Here is a 21,539-nt window from a genome sequence, read left to right on the forward strand (position 1 = left end):
ATAAGCTTGAGGGCAAGCCATCGCTATTCGGTGTGAGAAGATCAACACGGCATTTAATCTGAAAACTCTATGTATAACACGGTGTTTAATTTGAAAACTGTATGTACATTATCCAGCGCTTTAATTTTACTTCAAGACTGACTCCGTTTCGCAGCAAGAATAATAATCTGTCTACGCATTTTCCTTCGCTGGTGTTATTTTGCAGGCGACTGAGGAGCCGGAGCAGGCAATCTATCTACGCACCGGAACGCCACAGCACTACATGAATGGGGGCTCAGCCGCTTAGGGCAATGGGCTCAGTGGCCTTCCGCAGCCATTCCTTCTCCTGCTCGTTCAGATAGGGTTCCAAGATTTTCCGGCAGTCAGAGTGGTATGTGTTTACCCACTCGATCTCGACAGGGGTCAGCAGCTTGGTGTCTATCAGTTTGGCCTGGTATGGAGCCTGCATGACAGAAGAGATTCATCAATGGATGATAAAGCAAGTGTTATTTGGATAGTCAGATGACACCGACATAGAAGAATAGGAAAACAAGCAAGCAATGCTTACCCATGTAATATGTTCAAATGCCAAATAACCTTTATCTCCAAAGTTAAATTTAGCATTGGCCTCTTTGCAAATAAGAACATTCTCCAATCTGATACCAAAGCTCCCATCTTCATAATAACCAGGCTCTGCAAGGAAGGGTTATGCAATTATTAGTTCCATAAAAATCCATATCATCAACATTGGCATGCAATAGAAATTTGACATCAAGTTAATAATTAAAACAAACTTTGAAGTAGGATATTCACTGACCATCTGTTACAGTCATTGATGCTTGCAATGGCACATTTCGAGCAGTAGGTCTGAAGCTAATTAGATGAGGACCTAGTTCAAAAAAGACAAATGAACAGCTTCATCATTTCAGGGCAGCCATAAAATTAGATGAACTGAGATAGTATAAGGAGAGCACGTTAGTCAAACCTTCATGAACATTCAAATAAGACCCGATTCCATGGCCTGTACCATGCCGATAGTCAAGACCCTCTCTCCATAGTGGAGCTCGTGAAAGGATATCAAGAGCATGCCCTGCAAGCATCAGTGAGGTTCAGTACAACAATTTACGGAATTCATTACAGTTCAGAATAGATGATTCCTATAAAAGAAAACTATTGCACATACATTGGTGTTAGGAGTGTGCACATGATAAAATATAACTTCCTACAGTGTCTCTTGCAGCATTCAGGATGGTAAGATCACATTTACAGCAAATGGTAGAAGTATCAGGGTGGTCTGTCTTTAAGACAATTAATTTATTTGTACGAAAAATCATTTAATCATTTAATCTTAGTGACTTGATCCAACCATATTTCACTGTAATAATCTTGCAGACAGTTTAATACATAGATATGATTAAAGAGTCAAATAGAACTTGCCTGTCGTCCCATTAGGAAATACAGCAATGTCAAGTGCGATGTGGCCTTTCAGGACCTATTTTCAACACGAAGCGATTCGGTATTAGAAATTGACCAACCACAGGGACCAAAACTGAAGTGGAAATGATTCTAACATGAGTTTCAATAATTTCAGGAATTCATGATGAAGTTCATTGTAATGATAAATACATAAAATCTTAGCTTGTTAGATTACTATCTTTTTGTAAAACGCCAGAATAATGAGAAGCTTTCAGAGTAATAAAGAGTGACGTAGAAAAAGCATATCGCAATCCATTCATTTGCTATCTCCCAGTGTCAGAAACTGATGGTTTAGTGAAAGAGTAATGCAATTATTGCCATAGATGAAATATATGGACTTAGGGTATGATGGAAAAAAAAACACTTCCTAAACAAGTGCTGGATGACACAATAATATCCATCCTTCTGAAATCCCAATAAAATATTGCAGCAAAAAAATAGCACTTACTGCTGTGTAGCATGACTTCTCATGCTCTGAGGGTTTACCAAAATGTACAGTTCTTGTAATGTCCGTTGTACCATCCAAGTACTGCAGGTACACCATAACGGAAGAGGTCAGCAGATTCAAGAGATCTAATAACATAAAGCTACAGTTCAGGACCAAATACCTGTGCCCCAGAGTCACAAAGATAGATCTTATCAGCATCCATTTCCGAACATGTGCTTGCTTCGGGTTTATAGTGAATGACTGCTGCATTTGGTCCCACGGATGAAATTGTAGGAAAACTCAAACCTCTGAAGTGCTGCAAAAATATTGTAACTTGTCACACATTGCCGTGAATGCAAAAAACGTTCTCTAGCCTCTATGAAAGAACGCACTTTAGATCCAGTCATCCAACATCATAAGAAATGATGACAAAAAACAAAGGCATTGTCATGATTTGGTTTTCACTTTATAGAACAGCAAATATGCATAAATGAAGACAAACAAATCCAATAAAAAGTAGTTTTAGCAATTTATGTTTGACGATCAACCAATAGAACTGAAGTAACTGGGAACTTGGCTTAAACACATGATTTACAGTAGTTCAGAAGGATATCAACAGCCACTTGAACTGCGACAAAGATGTATTAAGAAATTCGATAAATTATTCCCACTAAAAGTGATCCCTGCTGGGCTCACTTCCAAGTTCCAAAGTTGAGGCCAGTAACAGGCTAACAGCAGCAATAGCAGATTTAAATGATACATGTATCGAATTACTACAATAACATATAATCTTGCCATAGTATACCTCTTTTGTTGCACGGAAGCCTTCAAGTTTATCACTGACAGAAACCTCAGTAAGTTTGGTTGCTCTGCAGAACAGAAAAGAGATCAAACCATTAAAACAACTGTAAATTTGGATTCGAGACCGACAAAAAAATAAAGGAAATGCACACTGGAGTCTTATAAACAAGTTTTTTTAAAAAAAAATGGTGCATAAACAAGCCAATCTAATGCAATGTGTTGTAGGAGATCTCCTTATGATAGATAATATGACGCCCAAAACAAACTACCAGTACACCAATAGGATACACTTACGAAATTCCCTTTTTGTATGATACTTTTATCTCGCTGAAGTAACCAGAAGCTCCATAGTTCTCCTGCATCTGAATTAGGGAGAAAAGAATATCAGAGTATCAGACCAAGTACTGAACAGCAACTACAATTTTCTGAGGACAATTAGTAAGCTTGCAAAATCACCAAAGAAGATATGCACGTTTCAAGATGCAAATAAAGCTGGTGTACACATGGCAAACCAGGTGTATACAAAATTCAGACATATATTAGTTTGACGAGAAATTAATCTATGCTTACCTGAATATCCAGCCAATAAAGGTATTGCACAACAGCCGCACCATCTCGAATATGCGCCTTCCTTAACCCATCCAGTTCTGTGGGATTCTACACCATTTTTGCAAAGAAATTAAAAAAAATTCTAGAGAAACAAACATGCTAAATTCCAAGAATTGCAAATTCATAAACTATCTGTGAACCATAAATATATAATAGGAAAATGAGTACAAAACAAAAAAAAAATCTCAGTGATGCATTTCGGGTGCACATGTTTCTTTCTATTCTTCCACCAATTCAGATTTTGAACAAAGCACACATCAAAATATGAGGAAAGAAGTCTTTAATCACACAAATTGCGATTAAAATTTTAGTTCCATAGCAGAATGGGATGGAATACCAGCAACTATATTATTGATTTCAACAATTCGTTGTCTTCAGTACACACTTTTAATATTCCAGAATCTAGATCTTCAAAAAAGTTTTTCAAAATTACACTGCACAAGTCTAAATGACATGTATTTGACAACAGAGGGAGTACTGATTCATATTTCTTACTACTATATGATAATATACAGATAAATTACTATAATATCTGTGATTACGGAAGTTAACAGTCATAATAGAGATGTATCTTTTTTCACCAAAACAGGATGGTTGTTAACATGTCCTTCAATAGACCTGAGAAAATTTGTCCAGCACTATTTGTTAGAACTACCATTTTTTCCATGTTCTTGTTACATCCTCAACCATAACTGAGCAGTATTTGTATTTAGTCTAGCAGATTGGCACACAGTTTTTGTTTATTATTCTATATTACTAAAGCCATATTCCGAATGATATATTATATTGTACTGACGTATGTTACCCTCTCTTTCATTTTCACGCCCATACTCTAATCATTCTGATGTAAAAGAAACAGCAGATTTGTGATAATTAATTAAACATATACTACATCCAGCTCAAAGTAACACATCCATCCAGCTAGCAAGTTGAGGTTAAACCAGCAAGTCCCATGCTTTCTAAAACTTGCCTGACACAACTACAATTCAAGGAGTGCTAACATATCGATATATCATATTAAAGTACTGAAAGTTCTACAGTTAATTTTCCGTACAATTTTGTATTAACACTAGCACAAGAGAGAAGAAAGTAAGTTCACCTTAATAGCCTTCGGAAGGGCAATTGGTGATTGAAGTGTCAAAACTTGATGCGGGCTCAACTTTGAGTAGAGTGCAAGGCAACATGAGGCAGAATCAATCCAAATTTTTGAACCCCCCACCTCATTGATATCCTTTTCCCCATGCACAGAACTTTTTAGATTGCCAGATGCAAGTAGACTCACATCTGATTCAACCGTTTCATACTCTCTTATATCAATACCATTTTCAACCATGTATTTCTCAACCTGTAAAATAGAAGAATCGCATAACAAAGATATTACACCATAACCTACAAAATCATGAGTATGAACAGTACAATTCGATAACCATCAAAAAAAGATATGTGCTATGTTAATTAACTGACCTTGGCTGTTACTTTTCTCTTGTCCACATAAAAGAAAGCACTGTGCAAGGTTACAATAGCATAAGAATGAACCACTGGGCTATAATCCACATCACTTCCTCGAATGTTGTACAACCAAGCAACCTAAACAACCATTAGAAAATAAAGGAAATTAGAAACACCACAACCCCGACGAAAATTATGAAAAATGAAACAACTTCAAATAATATAATGTACCTCATCAAGAGCAGTTATTATAATTGCAGTAGCTTTTTCATGTACTAACTTTTCTCTTAGCTCCTTGATCTTTTCTGATACACTACGCCCTGCAAATTCTACTGGGTGTACAATTACAGGCCTAGGTTCGACTGGTGGGCGATCCATCCATACTTCATCCACCAAGTCAATAGAAAGCTGAAACAATGTCTGGTGCTTCCTTGAAAATGCATGCTCATATCTTTGAGCAGAGTCAACTGAAATACACCATGGATTGATTCCAATGACAGCTTCATCTGCCAGATTCTGATAGCACAACAACAAAAATGCAACAAATTAGCCAGAAGTAATATTCAATACAGAACACCAGAAATTTACTCAATCACCAAAACCTTTTAAAATGATAGTTATTAATTTTCTCACGATAAACTAAAAATCCTTAAGTAGCTAGTTAAAATTCAACAAGATGGGAACAAAGTTAAGGCTTTAACATTGATGATATTTTTATCTACAGCTAACTACCAGCAGTTAAGTGTCAGAAGTTAGAACACTTCCATTCACATATAAAAAAGCAGTTAGAGGTACGAATTTCAAATCTACTGCACCATCCCGAGAAAACCAAGTATATCCTAGCGGTATCCCCACAAAAACTGGGAAAAATTTGTATTAAAAAGATAAGTAAAAAAGGAAACCATATTTGTATTTCACAACAACAAATTGTGGATGAGTTCAAATAACCCAGTCATTGCCATGTACGAGTCACGAGATGAGTGGTTTTATTTGGAATCTTAGAAGGCTATAAATCACAAATGTGCTTCAGAAAGGAAGCAAGTGCTTACATCAGCTATCCAAGCTTCAACCGGTGGGTCTTCTCCCATGCGCATTAATTTCCAACGATCACTCAGTTGCTGTGTTGCTTGCAAGAAGTAGCGTCCATCCGTCCACAACAAGGCCTCATCCATGGTGATAAGAGCCAAGCCTGTTTAAAATTCAACATACACACTAACTGAGAAATCAAAGTGACAACCAGCAAACTGTTTAAGACCTCAACCAAATGCTAACACAAAGTACAAAACAGTAATACAATACAAGCGACTAAAGGTTGTCCCATGTTCAGATTCAGCTAGGGGATTATCATAACCATACACAGCAAGACAGTTACATTGATGTCCAAATCAATTTACAGCCCCACCCCCGCCCACCCATCACACACAGTCACAAATAGTTGGGCTGACAATGATAGACTCCAAAGTGTAGCTTTGACCACTATTCTACAATAGATGGAACATATCTATACAATTATATAAATTTAAAGTATGGAAGTACTTTTCAAGTAAAGTCTAAACATATAAGTTTCGTGTTTTAAAACTTTGAAAAGTTTGATTCTTGTGGAAAAGAATTTGTGGCTCGAGGGAGTATCTTGGTTGAAAGCAATTGAAAGATTGAAGAAATACAAGTTTCACTTCTGGTAGCTTTGAATATAATCAATATCATCCCATTTACATAGTTTGCATTAAAGTGACTGGCTCACTGCCCTCATCTACTTTCTGATCAAGGTACGTAAGACAACACCAATAGCTACAGAGATCAGCAACCAAAAGTGCATATAATATGATTTCTCATTGATAGTTTAATATATTACTAAACATGGTACCATGCAAATGTGGAAATTGTGGAAACAAGGTTGCACATCAATGGCCTACCAAGTAAATTGTAACGTTGAACAACGGTCCAATGTGTCTGTGGAATGTGAAAACAAGAGCTTTCAAATTTATCATACACGATTACATACATAGAGAAAAAAAGGAAACTGCATCGGTTATCCATTGCATCTTCATATTTCTGTACAAGTGTACATGCTGAAATTTGCTTTTCTGTCTAACACATAACGCCAAAAATAACCTATTGTCCCATTCTGACTAAGTTAGTGACCAACAATCTAAACCGTCCTTGATTGGTCCAAAGGTTTTGTCGTATTTGAATTTGTATGTTACTTCTCAACTCCTAGAGAGGACATCATTTCTTTTGCTGTGACCCTTTCTTTAGTGACCATGCAAACTACGTACAAAACCACATTGTAATAAGAACGTGGAGGATTTTCGACTTTTGGCGGGAGTATTTAAGATTCCTACAAACCGTATTGTATTAGCTCAATCTCTGTAACTAACAGTTAGCAGCACTTGCCGACTCGATTCATACTGCAGAAATTACTAGCCCCAACAAGGCCACACTGACACAGGGCTCCACCAATTTGTAGCACTTCATCGCCAAAACAGCTAACCTAACCAGAACAACACAGCGCAAGCACAGTCATATCTTATCATGCCGTGCTAACCCGTCTAACTGCCTCACTGACTCCACAAACATCCATCCAGCAGTAGAAGCATGTAGCGCAAATACGCAATTGCCTAGAGTGCTACCCTAACCATGCCAAAATCACGCGAAACCTAATATTAAGTAGCAACGGGGAGAACATGACGATTCTCTCAAAACTAAACTAGGACGAGGGAGGGGTTGAATTCAGCACGCACCAGCGCTCCCTGTGAACCCGGAGATGAACTCCCGCCGCTTGTCCTGCTCCGAGACGTACTCGCTCTGCACGCACAATCCACAGCCACCGTCAGTCCGCAGGACGATCCGATCGAACGAAACCCTAAGCCCGGCGAGCAGCCGACCCCAGCCGGAGATCCGATCCCCCCGATCTGTGCAGGGGGAGCAGCGGCGCGGCACGTACCTGGTGCGCGTCCTCGGAGGGGACGACCAGCGCGTGGAGCGGCGGCGACTGGGCCGCCATCAGCGCGCGGATCGCGTCCAGGAGCTGGTCCCTCGCCGCCGCCATTATCTCCTCCTCCGCCGGCGCCGCCGCAATCCCCCCGTCTCGCTCGCTTCCTCGGCTGGGAAGTGCCGAAGTGGAGAGGTCTGTTGGATTTTCCGACGGGAAAGGTGGAGCGGAAATTAATATCTCCTCGGGTGGAAAACCGTCTGCGGAGCGGAGTGGGCGCAGCCCCCGCCCACGAGTTGGCATGGGGCACGGCACACGTCTCGACACAATTGGAATCGGCCTGGTCCAGCCCAAACTACAATTCGGCCTTTCTGGACAGAACCCTTTCTTGGGCTTTTATGGGCTCGGAATCCAGGCAACATGAATGAACAGCTTGCGGCCCAATCGAGAGGTTAGAGGCGCAGCTCTTCCGCCGCCGCCAATTCGTCCGGTCAAGGAAAAAAATGTCTCGAAGCCTTCCGCCGCCTCCTACCTCGTGGCATGCCACTGGGATTGGTCCGAGTACTCCAAGCCCTACGCCGTGTACAAGGTGGACGTCGCCACTTCCCATCCTCCGCGGGCGAAGTGGAAGCGCCTGCACCGCGTCGGCCGTGTGCCCACCGTTGCCGGCGGCAAGGCCTTCGCCTCCGTGCGGTCGGCGCACCGCGCGTGGATCGTCGGCGTCGGAGGTGATCCCGGCGGCGCCGTCATCTTCGACACCAAGACGAGGAAGGTCATCCACGGGCCGGTTCTCAATTCTGCAAAATGGTGCCCTGTCCTGACGGCCGTGGGGGACAAGGTTTACGCCCTGTCCAAGACTCCCTGCTGGATTAGAGACCCCGATTTCCCACCCTGGTTCGAGGTGCTCGACCTTTCCAACGCCAAGGTCATCACCGCCGGCGACCGCTCCCACCTGCACTACAGGAAAAACCGTAACTTCCGACGGCTAGCCGTCGGAAGTTACAGCTAAACCGTCGGAAGTTAAGTAACTTCCGACGGTTTAGCCCAAGGCCGTCGGAAGTTAGTTGGACGGAAAAAAATCGTCGGAAGTTTTAGACTTCCGACGGCATAGATCAACACCGTCGGAAGTTTATAAACTTCCGACGGCCACGAAAAACCGTCGGAAGTTAGCCCAGCAAACGGCAGCTGACGTCCGTCTGTTAACTTCCGACGGTTTTACGTGGCTGTCGGAAGTTTGAGGGGTTTAACTTCCGACGGGCATAGAGAAACCGTCGGAAGTTAAGCTTATCCCAACAAACAGATCAATTTCAAACCCTAAAACCAATCTAAAACCAACCACAATCAATATATATAATCAAATTTCATCCACAAACCAACCACAAGCATTATATATAATCAGATTTAATCCACAATTATAATTCACAATCAGAAATTGCACGCAACTACACAATTCATATATCCACATACATAAACTTCAGATGTTCATAATCAAAGTTCACAAACTTCATACAAGTATCATATGGAACAAATTCATAGAACAATAATGTTTCACTTAAGTTTGGCCGCCTCCATCACCTGGTTGAATTGATCCGCCACTTCCAATGAATTGATCCGCCCAATTCGATGTTGGATCAACGTGTGAGTCTCCCGGTGCCGCTAGGTTAGGTGGTGGGGTGTGAAAAGGCTATAAAAGATAAATGGACAAGATTAGTTTGAAAGATAACTAATTGGATAATATTTATTTAGAGTGACCATATTTTGCAATGACTATGAACTAACATTTGAATCGTTGACTATCATACCTGAGGTGAAGCTGATGGCCAACCGGCCTGTGCAAAAGGTGGAGGTACCAGTGGTGGCCCTTGTATATTCTGTTGCGTCGCTATTTGCTGAAAGATCAAATTTGTCAGCAAGAATATAACTTAACCTAAGTTGTAACAATTAAGATTTACCTGCAGTATTGCATTCTGTTGTGCAAGTTGAGCTTGGAACCACTGCTGCTGTAGCTCCTGTTGTCTTACTCTTTCACGCAGCCTTACAACCTCCGCGCTGTCGTCGCCACTACTTGTGCTATGCCTTGCTGACCGCGACGATCCCGCTCTTTGACGCGACGACACCTGAGTCGAGTCAATGACTTTGTCGAATAATGGATACCTACAAATATTGACCACATATAGCAAATTCGAAATATGTATTTTCGCTTAAATTATAAAATTAGATTGAAATTTAAAGAAATCTAACCGGCCATGAGGTTTTCCACCACCACTACTGTAAACGGCCTCAGGATTCCTCCGTATTAGCTATCCATTTGGTTGAAGCTACATTTAGAGATAGCATTGTTCTAGCACAACAGCGTATTAAAGGGGTCAGAGTCATTAAACAGAAAATAACACAAGGAGAAGGGAAGTATAAATGCTTCCGAGTAGATCCTGAAGGAGTATTATGGTTCAATGAACGTATTGTTATACCCAAGGACCATAGGCTCCGCAAGCAAATAATGGACGAAGCCCACTTGTCCAAATTCTCTATACATCCTGGCAGTACGAAGATGTATCAAGATCTGAAACAGAACTTTTGGTGGACTCGTATGAGACGAGAGATTGCCAAATATGTGTCAGAATGTGATATCTGCCAAAGAGTCAAAGCCAGTCATTTGAAGACTGCTGGTATCCTTCAACCTCTACCCATTCCCTCGTGGAAGTGGGAGGATATCAGTATGGACTTTATTGTTGGCTTGCCCAACACTTCTCGGAGGCATGACTCTATTTGGGTAATCGTTGATCGATTAACCAAGACTGCACATTTTCTTCCCGTGCATACTACGTATATTGCCAAGAAGTATGCCGAGATCTATTTAGATCAAATTGTTCGTCTTCATGGAGTACCTAAGACGATTATTTCTGATCGTGGAGCACAATTTGTCGCTAGGTTCTAGGAGCAACTTCATGATGCTCTTGGGACTAAGTTAATTCGAAGCTCTGCCTATCATCCTCAGACAGATGGGCAAACTGAGCGAATAAACCAGATTCTAGAAGATATGCTCCGAGCTTGTGTACTCCAATTTGACAAAAACTGGAATAAATACTTGTCATTAGCAGAATTCTCTTACAATAACAGCTATCAGACAAGTATTAAGATGGCCTCATTTGAAGCTTTATACGGTCGCCGATGTCGGACTCCTTTGAATTGGTCACAAACCGGCGAGCGTAAAAATTTTGGACCCGATCTAGTTGTGGAAGCAGAGGATAAAGTCAGGCTTATCCAAAACAATCTAAAGGCCGCCCAATCTCGACAGAAAAGCTACGCTGATATACGAAGAAGACCATTACAGTTTCACGTCGGAGACTTCGTATATCTTCGAGTATCTCCCACCCGAGGCGTTCAAAGATTCGGTGTAAAAGGGAAACTTGCTCCTCGATACATCGGACCTTTTGAAATCCTTGAAATCTGTGGACCTGTAGCTTATCGTCTCCAACTTCCTCCTCAATTAGCAGCCATCCATAACATCTTTCATGTATCCCAACTCAGAAAGTGTGTTAAGATCCCCACCGAAGTCATCAATTCCCAAGCTATCGAAATCGAACCAGATCTGACCTATACAGAGCATCCAATCAAAATCCTAGACACTAAAGAGAGAAGCACCAGAAGAGAAACCACCAGAATGTACAAGATTCAATGGAACCATCACACGAAAGAAGAAGCGACATGGGAAACCGAATCTTATCTTCGGCATAATTTTCCCAACTTCTTCCAAACCAACCTCCAAGCTTGATCCTTCCATTCCTTTCCATTCCGGAATCTCGGGACGAGATTCTTTTTAGGGGGGAAGGCTGTGACACTCAGGTAATTAGCTTGGCCACACATTAGAGTTTTGGTATGCTTGTATGTTTTAAGTATGGTAAATGTGTATTTTATGTATGCAATATTATGGAAGAAGGGATGTTTATGTAATTAATATTAACTAAAGGTCCTTTTATGCAAAATTGATGGAGATGGGGGAAGAGTTTAAAAGCTTAAGGGTTAGTGTGCAAAAAGTGATATCTGTGGTTAAATTGCAAAAATATATATGAAATTACCATAGGGTATATGTGTAAAAGTAATTTTACTTATGGATTTACATAAAATATGAAATTATTACTAAGTCTATTTTATCTCTAAAACTATTGCTCAAATGCAGATGAACCTTAAAGAGAAGTTGTAGAGTTTGAAAAACCATGCACTTTTGCTTTTTGGACCATCTTCATTTGAGCACTGGTTTAATAGTTGCAAGCCCTTTACAGTAAGGTCCCTGCTTTTCTCTGATTTTGCAAATCAGTCCTCAACTGCATCCCTTCCCCTTTCTTCCTCCTGGCGTCTCTGCTCCCCTGTTCTGCTCTGAGTCTCCTGCCGCCGGCACAGTGCTCGGAATTTGGCCACCGCCGGCCATCTTCTGCGTCTTCCCCGCCCACGCGTCGTCCCCTGCTCGTCCACCTCTCTAACCCCCCCCTGCTGGCGCCTTACTCGCGTGCCACGGCGTCCGCGCGAGGCCCGCGCCGCCCGCCGGCACCTCTGTCGCCGCCGGGTTTTCTGTGGTTCCTCTCCCCCGTAGCGCCCGTAATCAAGTCTTGCTCGTCGTGCTTATCCTGCTCCACTGCTCTGCCTATAAAAGGATGCCCAGGTCTCTTCGCGCGCGCACAGAAACCGCCGCCTCCTCCTCCATTGCCGCCGCCGGGACCTCGGGCCATCGTGGGACCTTCCCCTCCGCTCTCCCCCTTCTCAAACCAGTAGCACCACTAGCTTTCCCGTGCCCTACCGCATCTCCCCAGCTAGTTCTTCCCCTCCTCCACACGCCGGAGTCACCCCGCCGCCGTGCGCCTCCGGCCGCCGGCCCGGCCCTCCGTGGGCAGCTCGTCTCCGGCCACCCCGAGCCTCCCCAAGACTACCCACAGGTAGCCCAAGACCTCCTCGTGCTTCCCTCCCTTTCCCCCCTCGCCGCCGGCGACTTCCCCGGCCGGAATTTGGCCGGACATGTGTTCCCCCACCGCCGGCCATGGCCCTGGACCTGATTGCTCTCTGAGTTTTCCTTCCAGGGGGTTAGATGTAAAACGCAGGGACTGATGTGTAAAGGATGCCTGTTATTTCATGTGAAAGCATTTTCCTGTCTTGTAAAATTCGTAGTAATTCATAGAAAAATCCAAAAATAGCAAAACCAGTTTTGTTAGAAAATAGATTTCAAACTCTATGACTTTTGTTAATAGAGTTTAGTTTGAAACAAAATATTTCTACCTGTATTTTAAATCTAAGATTAAGGGGTAATATACACTTAACCTTGTCATTTCATGCTTTGATATTTATGAAGTTTGGCATGAATGTTCTAGGTAACTTTATACAAAGTTTCAAACTCAAATTTGATTTAAACCTAACTTCTTTCAAATTTGAACTTTCAAATTTGAAATATTAACTAAACCTATTGTGTAACCTTTTGTAATTGAAATCTATTGTCTTTCTTTAATGTGATATTATTTGATGTTTAATGTATAATCAAATCTCCAAAACCTATGATCTTTTATTTAAAAGTTTTGAATTTATTTTGATTCATTTCAAATTCAAATTTAAATGTTTTAGTACTTGTTTGCAACAAACTCAGCAATGTCTTTGTAATTCCTTTATAAATAGTGCTTCAAACCTAAACCTCTTTATTTTATGAATTCTTGTGTGTTAATTGGGTGAGTTACAACATTTGAAATGTGAAATCAAATTTAAATTTTACCTTATTTATTTTATTGCATCTCATATAGAATCAACGACACTTGACGACGGGGACTACGAATTGGTGCTAGGACAAGACCAAGGCTTTTCCGAAGATCCAGCACAAGTCGTCGTGGAACTAACTGAAGCTCCGAACCCGAGTTCGGAAATCTCTGACACTCCTGCCCTCAACCCTACTCTAGAAGGCAAGCCCCGGACATATCCCATTATTTTATTTACACTGCAAGCTATGCCTATCTATATTATATCTTGCATTAAGTCTAGGAACTGAAGTGAAACCCTAGATGCATGAATCCTAGGAATCCAATGTAATGCTCCTGAGTCCTTATCGGTTAGATGCTTCGCTAATAGGACCGGTAGAAGTCGGGTGATTTCCTATCACTCGCGCGATATAGGAGTTGCATGTTTACATTTCTGCAACCACTATAAGGATGACGGACAGGGTCATGTGTTGTATCATGACCTGAGGTTTTACCCTGTCTGTTTTGATAAAAGTCTTAAGGTCGAAATGTGTGGTAGTGGTGGCTAAGTTTGTGAAAGTACTAGCCACATACCGCGAAATATGGTAAGCGGTAAGCCTAGTACCCGATTGGCCCGGCAAATGGACGCGCTCCCACCACTCGACTTTTATTTTATGTTTACACGCACCGACATGTGGGAGTACGTTCTGCAAGGCAGACAGGAATACGGGTTTTGTAGTCGCGCTACAGACGTATGTCCTGTACACATTGGGTGTGCGTACGGTCCTGCAGTCGCTTGTGGTGGCCCCGATCCATAACCCGGAATATGAGGGAAACGGTTGCTCGGAACACCCTGTCGGTACTCCGAGCGTGTGAGTTAGGTTTACCTTGCAAGGTTAAATTCGATTCGAATCGTCCGCCTCTCACGAGGATTGAGATTACTTATCCCTTTTACCACATTGAGTAAAAAGTGGAACTAATGATGGATAATCTTGATGAATGATAATCACTACCTTGCTTGCTTAGTGTAGGTGCTAATCTAGAATAAATACTCAACTAGAAAATGAAAGCTAAAACTTGAAAATAGTTCATACTCTTTGTTACTTTTCAGCTGAAAATAAACCCAGAGCCTTTACAATGCCTTCATGAGTCTAGTTATGGGCTAAAGTATACCCAGCCCCGGGTAAGCCTTGCTGAGTATTAGAATACTCAGCCTTGCCAATATCCGTTTCCAGGTACAACCTACGAGAATCCCACGGACAACTTTGTGTGGCCAACGTCCATTCCTTTTGGCTGGTCCGTGGAGTGGGACCCGTCCCCGGCCGGCACAGACCCTCCGGAGTGACACCAGGCCCTGGGCTAAGCTTGGTGTTCGCCTTCGCGACATGTGTAGTCGCGTAGAAACTTTTTCTTCCGCTGTGAGTTTAGACAAGCTGTTACGCTTGTCAGTTTGAACATGGTTTGTGTAAATTTATTTATCTTTGAACTCGGTTTGTAATAATGTATGTATGGTTGTAAATTAAAAGTTGATGAGCTATTCCGGGATGTGAACTCGCCTTCGTGCGAGGTAAACCTGCTTCGATCCTGCTGAACCGTGGTTGTATCGGGCGGAGACCCGACAGACCAAAGGATTGTTCCGTTTGAAGTGCGTTGGTCTGATTACGGTTGTACGGCGATCAATAGCGCACTTGAGCCGGAATAATTCGAGCGGTTCGGCCACACGCGGTGGGGCGGTGGTGGGAACGAGCGGCGGGCGGCACGGACAGCGGCGCGGCGGCGGGAACGGGCGGCGGGCGGCACGGACGGCGGCGCGAACGGGCGGCAATGCGGCAGGGCGGCGGCGCGGACGGGCGGGCGCGGGGCAGCGCGGCGCGGCGCGGCGGCGGCGCGGCGGGCGGCCCGACGGCGGCGCGGCGGCCGGCCCGGCGCGGCGCGGGAGGCGGGCGGCCCGGCCGGGGGGCGGCGCGGCGCGGGGGCCGGCGCGGACGGCCAGCGGCGCGGGAGGCCGGGCGGCCGCGCGGCCCGGGGCCGGAGGCGGGCGCGGACGGGGGGCGGCGCGGCGGCCCGGGGCGGAGGCGGGCGCGGGATGCGGGCGGGCGCGTGGCCCGGGACGGAGGTGGGCGCGGGAGGCGGGCGGGCGCGCGGCCCGGGGCGGAGCCGGCGGCGCGGGGCGGAGGCGGCGGCGGGGACGGGCGGCGGGCGGCGGCGCGGGAGGTGACGAGAATTGGGGAAAAAAGAGAAGGGCACGAGAGATAACGCGAGCCCTGACGGCGTGCCCCTAACTTCCGACGGCCGCGTAGTAAACCGTCGGAAGTTAAGAAACTTCCGACGGTGCTGCTACTCGGCCGTCGGAAGTTATTAAACTTCCGACGGCTGCCTGGTGGCCGTCGGAAGTTAGTTAACTTCCGACGGGGCCGTCGAAAGTTAACTACGGCCGTCGGAAGTTCGTCGTTTTCCTGTAGTGCTGGAAGGGTGCTCCTGGATCGAGCTACCGCATCCACCTTGCTATCCTTGGAAGCTTAGGCCAATAGGCTACACCAGGCTGCCAATTGTAATAGTCAGGTCCTATGTGGTGGTCGACACCTACATATTGGTATCATTCAATCAACCGTGGGGCACGTATGCATTTGACACCAACTCAGGTGACCCATACAAGTGGCACAAGGTTGACGACAAGAGGCTGCCGTTCTATGGCCACGCCACCCCACATGGCTCTTTATTCCTTGGCTTGTCGAAGGACAATGGACCCATCAATGGTTACCACATCGATGTCACAACTTCTGACAAGGATCATGCTCCTAACTTATCAATCACTGTGCTCCCGGTAAAATACATGGAACATGAAGTTGATGCAGGGCCCTGCTTCTTTTCCTTGGCGGATGGACGCTTCTGTTCATTCAGTTTTTCGCTTGATAGCCGCAGCATGACACTTCATCCTGAGAAGCTCGAATTGTTTCCAAAGGAGGCGCATGTCAACTTGAGAACCTATGAGACAGAGAACCCATCCCTGGAAGTTCCAGAGGAAACATTGCTAGCTGTGAAGCAGGAGGTTGCAGTCTGCAACCAATGGGAACAGGCCTTCAAGATTTCCTGTTCATCCCATGGGTTCTCTCAGTTTGCCTTCACTCTTCTACCCATATAAGTAAGTCCCATTGACACATTTGTTTCAGAGATACGTTCCTTAAGAACCTTGTAGCTGCAAATATAAATGCCATGTACTTTTCCGCATGCCTGTTCGTTTCTCACAGTTTCTATATTTCATAGGATGTTTTCCTTGCACTGGAATATTTCTGGCACTGCTACATTTCCTATTGCAGCATAAGTTTTTCGATTGTTCTGTTCCCATATACAAACATGAATTGCCTTGAGAAAATATATAGAAACATCTTTTATCATTTTCATTGGAATCAGGCCTATTCTTTATCTTAGAGGCTAGAAATTCGCCATATAGGTGCCTCGAAAATTATTGCTACGAGTATTTGGTGTGCTGATAGTCGATGGTAGTTGCTAAGCATGTTAAGATGAAAAACAGACTGACTTATTGACAAATAGTCTCGTACTTTTCTTTTCCCTCCTTGCACTTATACATTATTGTAGAGAACAATTGCTTTCCTACCAGTATTGGGGTGTGTTGATAATTGATGGTAGTTGCTAAACATTTTAAGATAAAAAACAGCTTGACTTATTGACAAATAGTCTTGTCTTTTCACTCCTTGCACTTATACATTATCCTAGATGTTATTGCTTCGCCACTTCAGTTTGGAAGGTGTTGATGGACGGTTTGGTAGGGTTGAATGCTTTGGCTTTAGGCTACCATTGCTTTAAGCCTCACCCTTACTCCTGTTTCCATGAGTCATTTTAGGTTGTTAACAAGAAATTAGAAAGTAGATCAAATGTTTTTATTGTTGTTTGTTTAGACCCACATTGGAAAAAGATACATTATTGTTGAGACTTGAGAGTAATAGGTTTGGAGAAGAATTGATAAGGCCAACATGCTTTATATTTTGGAAGAGAAGACCGTCAGGTGGTTAATGTGTAAAAAACGCTAGCCAAAATAATCACAAAAGTTAAAGATCAAACTAGCTTTTTTTAGGGCAAGAGATCAGACTAGCTTGGTATGCATGCTTTTGCCAGGAAGAGATGCTACACTTTCTTGTTTCCACTTGGGGCAACCCTGACATAGAGGTGCTGACAGTCAGGTCTCAACCGGAGATTTTGGAGTTTACATCCTTCCAGAAGAAACAACGGATAGAAAGAGATACTAATAGCTTGCCATCATGGTGAAATGTATCAACTCAATGCAGATTGGATGAGGCCGTAAAGTGGTGGTTGTGCCTTCCCCTTTACATGACCACTAGGAATTTTCTTTGCTGGTTTCTTGGCCATATTGCCACCTGATTTTTCAGTTTTTATTTTCTAGTCTAATTGAGGACGTGGTCCTTGAAGGAATTGAGCTTTTGAACGTGCCAGCTTTAGATTTTGTTCTTGTTTGACTGGTTGTCTGGACCGGCTATAATAAGTATAGATGGATAGATGATATAACTGTAAAATGTGGCTGCATAGTGAGAAAGAGGAGATTGATACGGGGTTTGGGCTCATGCAATTTTGGAACTAAATGTGATACCATCAACTTGTACTCACTCCGTTCTCAGATGCGTGTTGCCAAATTCTATAAACTTTGACAAAGACATGTGCAAAAATATATTTTGTAACATGGGAAAGATATTAATAGATTTGTCATGACTTATAATTTCAAATGTCTATTTTCAATAAAATTCAACAAAATTGCTTGAAAAAAGTAATGGTCAAGATAGGGTTGGACACTGTCACACTACTACAAAAATAATTTGTAGCAATATCCCAAATTTATTTTAGAGACGGACCAAAATGTCACCCGTTCTTACAAATGGAGCGCGGTACTGTAGCAACCGAGCCATCCCTATAAATCCATTTGTAGGGACGGCTCACCCCCTCAGCCGCCCCTACAAATGGGCACCATTTTCAGGGGCGGCTGAGGGGGGGGTGGGTTGAGCCGCTTCTAAAAATACCATTTTTAGGGGCGGCTGAAGGGGTGAGCCGTCTCTACAAAAATGGATTTACAGGGGCGACTCAGCCCCCAACCTACCCCTAAAAATATCTATAAAAATCTGGGCATCTTTTTTCTCCTCCCGACCCCCCATTGTTTGCTCGGGAGAGAAGCTCCCCCAAGAACCGAAAAAAAGAAAAAGGGGGAACTTTTCAACTTGATTTCCTTCAAGTTGGGGGGCTCTAGGAGGTAAGTTGACGCTAATTTCTTATTATTTCTAAGCTCTTTTGTTACATTTATGGCTCAAATGGAGCTCTCTTTGCCTCTAACTAGATCTAAATCTCCATGGTGTGGATTAGCCATTTGAGACACCATCTACCTCAAACTTTTAGATGAAGTTGTGCTATTTTAGTAGGAGAACAAGATTATGTAATCATTATAACTCGATCTATAGTTTTTAGCATCATTTTTAAGTAAATAATGCCCTAGATCTATTAAGGAGAGAGAAGAAGATTTGTTTTTTTCCAATTTTTCAAAGATGCATGTTGGATATTTCCCAACCTTTAGTGGTAAAATAATATGTTGAGTTTTTTATTGTTTGTCTTTAGTACAAGTTAAATTGATTTTTCCCACACCTATGCATATATAGAAGTATATATTTATATCAATTTAGGACTCCATTTTTAAAAAAAGATTTGATTTTTTATATATTTACATACATGCATGTTACATTTTTTCCCTAAGATTTAGTGGTACAATAATAGGTTGGAAATTAATTTTTTTATTTAGTATTAGTTAACTTGACTTTTTCTAATACCTATACATATACAGAAGTATATATTTATGTGAATTTAGGACTCTATTTCTTGCAAGAAAATAATTTGATTTAATTTTTTTCTATTTCTGATATGGATAGGACATGGATGTACAATGAAAAAAGGACGGGCGCCTATTTCTGTGGAGAGTTTAATAAATTTATTCAAGTTGCGGAGAACCACGCAAGAAATGAAAAGACATGATTGATGCATTGTCCATGCAATGCCTGCAAGAATTCGAGAGTATTCAGCGATCCAACTATAATCAGATCGCATGTGATGGTGAGTGGTTTTGTTAAGGACTATAAGATCTGGAAGTATCATGGCGAGACGGATCCTCCTCCTCCTACGAATAATCCATTGGATGAAATCATACAAGGTGAGGAGTTTGACAGAATGTTTCATTCTTATTTTGATGGTGGTGGAGATGATGATGGTGATGATGATGGTGAAGATGATGGTGATGATGATGATGATGATGATGGGATTGCTGATGATGATGGAATTGGTGGATTCCAAGATGATGATGTGGACGGTCCCATGGATGGTGATAGGAGTGGCGATGAACTTGATGATGGTGATTTTCTTAGCCAGTTGTTGCGCCACACCAAAGCGGAGGTATTGGTTGCTAGTGCTAGGGGGTTAGCAAACTTCGATACGGTGAGAAAATCAGCAGAGAAAAATATATATGAGCGATTGAAGGAATGCCCGAAACACTGGACCGTGCTTCATTTTATACTTGAGCTCTTGACTCTGAAAGGCTAAGCATGGTTTGTCGGATGGTAGTTTCAATGATCTGCTATATATCTTGGCTTGGTTGCTTCCAAAGCCAAATAAAGTATCACGACAGCCATCACCAACGGCCTTGCAATCACCGCCAGCTTAAACATCACCACCACCACGAGAGCCATCCTCACAGGTTCAGGTATCACCACCACCACGAGAGCCATCCCCACAGGCCTCGGTATCACCACCGACTCCACCACCGGTCCGATCACTGTTACCTCGAGTGTTGCGGCCTTACCAAAACGATAAGAAAGGGTCAGAAATTGTGAATAGATGGCACGCGGCAAACAAGAAGTCCGATAAAAAGGCTAAGAAGGCTAAGTTAAAGGATAATCCAGCAGATTATGGTACCAGCAGACAGTCGGGCTTTTCTACACCCCGCACTGACACGGAGCACAAAAAGGACATTGGGGTTGATGGCCTTCCAGATTTAGATGATGCTCCTCTAAAATTTCAGTACGGAAAAGATTTGCTACCGGACTGGGCACTAAGGGATTGTCCTAGTTTTATGCGGATGTTTCATAATTGGTACAAGATGGCATGTATTGTTGGGCTAAAAACTATATATGCTCCGCACCATCCGGATGTATTCGGACTTATGGGGCATCAAATCTTTGATATCATGTTCATCCAACATATGTTCCGCCACCAACATTTTGGTATTGAAATGGTTCGACTCCTCATCGATACTAATTTGATTTATGTTACGACCTAAAGTACTGTATATGCACAAATATTTAATTGTCATACATTATATTCTACAGGATGCAAACAATGGATGCCATTATTTTAAAGGAAAAGGTCCGGTACATTGACCCCATAGCGATTTGCGAGGCCAGGCACGCCCGGCCAAAATGGATGAAGGACGACGATGACTACCTAAATGTTTACCACCAAGCTGTTGGAATATTTGGGCTAGACCTATTTATTTAATAATAAATTGAGAATTAAAAGCCCACGAGTTAATGCTATGGAGTTATGATCTGTGAGTAATAGTTTTTCTGTTGGAGAGTAATGACTGTTAAATGGTGTTGACTGCGGAGAATAATGATGCAAATTGATGGCCATTAGCGCAGCCTGGGACATACACCACCTATATAAGGAGATAGCCCCTCTCGTTCTAAAACTCTCTCTCACACAATCAAGATATTCCTGCTAAGGAGATCTCTCACTTCTCCCTCTGATCTTCTGCTACCGCTGCATATTCATTCTCAACGCAACTCTCTGCTCGCACAGAAGCTTGCGTGAGCAGGCCTTCGGAACCTCCTCGTCTAAGTGATTCTGCTCGGGATAGACAGGCAATAAGGTTTTTGGGGAGCGTACGAACACGCGGCTGCTCTCTGTACGACTACTTCGAGCCTCAATACGTGTACGACTACTTTATGCTCCAACCCGACTAGTACGACTACTTCCTACTACAACGCGACTTGTTCGACTACTTCGGCTACAACATGACTACTTCGACTACTTCCTCTGCTAAAGAAGAAGGATGCGTGTGAGACTGCACTGCGTACATCTTTCTGCAACAACT

At 43.0% G+C, this 21,539-nt stretch overlaps 1 protein-coding gene across 1 annotated transcript; it reads right to left on the bottom strand.

Annotated features, from left to right (window-relative positions):
- Nucleotides 1-52: 52 nt before the first annotated feature.
- LOC112902806 (aminopeptidase P1) lies at nucleotides 53-7,885 on the bottom strand. The gene is made up of 16 exons (XM_025971986.1): nucleotides 7,686-7,885; nucleotides 7,483-7,546; nucleotides 5,791-5,930; nucleotides 4,973-5,257; nucleotides 4,757-4,879; nucleotides 4,392-4,637; nucleotides 3,254-3,340; nucleotides 2,978-3,045; nucleotides 2,688-2,751; nucleotides 2,064-2,198; nucleotides 1,904-1,984; nucleotides 1,417-1,471; nucleotides 965-1,069; nucleotides 797-868; nucleotides 548-672; nucleotides 53-442 (listed from the first exon to the last, which is right to left on the bottom strand). The coding sequence occupies exons 1-16, from the start codon at nucleotides 7,788-7,790 to the stop codon at nucleotides 275-277; spliced, it is 1,923 nt and encodes a 640-aa protein (XP_025827771.1). The 5' UTR covers nucleotides 7,791-7,885; the 3' UTR covers nucleotides 53-274.
- Nucleotides 7,886-21,539: the final 13,654 nt, after the last annotated feature.

The sequence above is a fragment of the Panicum hallii genome, chromosome 8, assembly GCF_002211085.1.
Source record: "Panicum hallii strain FIL2 chromosome 8, PHallii_v3.1, whole genome shotgun sequence".
In the NCBI taxonomy this organism is placed as follows: domain Eukaryota; kingdom Viridiplantae; phylum Streptophyta; class Magnoliopsida; order Poales; family Poaceae; genus Panicum; species Panicum hallii.

Excerpts from the sequence above, each read along its gene's own strand:
- LOC112902806 (XM_025971986.1), bottom strand. The coding sequence starts at position 7,790 with ATGGCGGCGGCGAGGGACCAGCTCCTGGACGCGATCCGCGCGCTGATG. Across the intron at positions 1,070-1,416 it reads ATTTCCTAATGGGACGACAG|GGCATGCTCTTGATATCCTT; the intron begins GCAAGTTCTATT and ends TGATGCTTGCAG. Across the intron at positions 673-796 it reads ATCAATGACTGTAACAGATG|AGCCTGGTTATTATGAAGAT; the intron begins GTCAGTGAATAT and ends CCTTCCTTGCAG.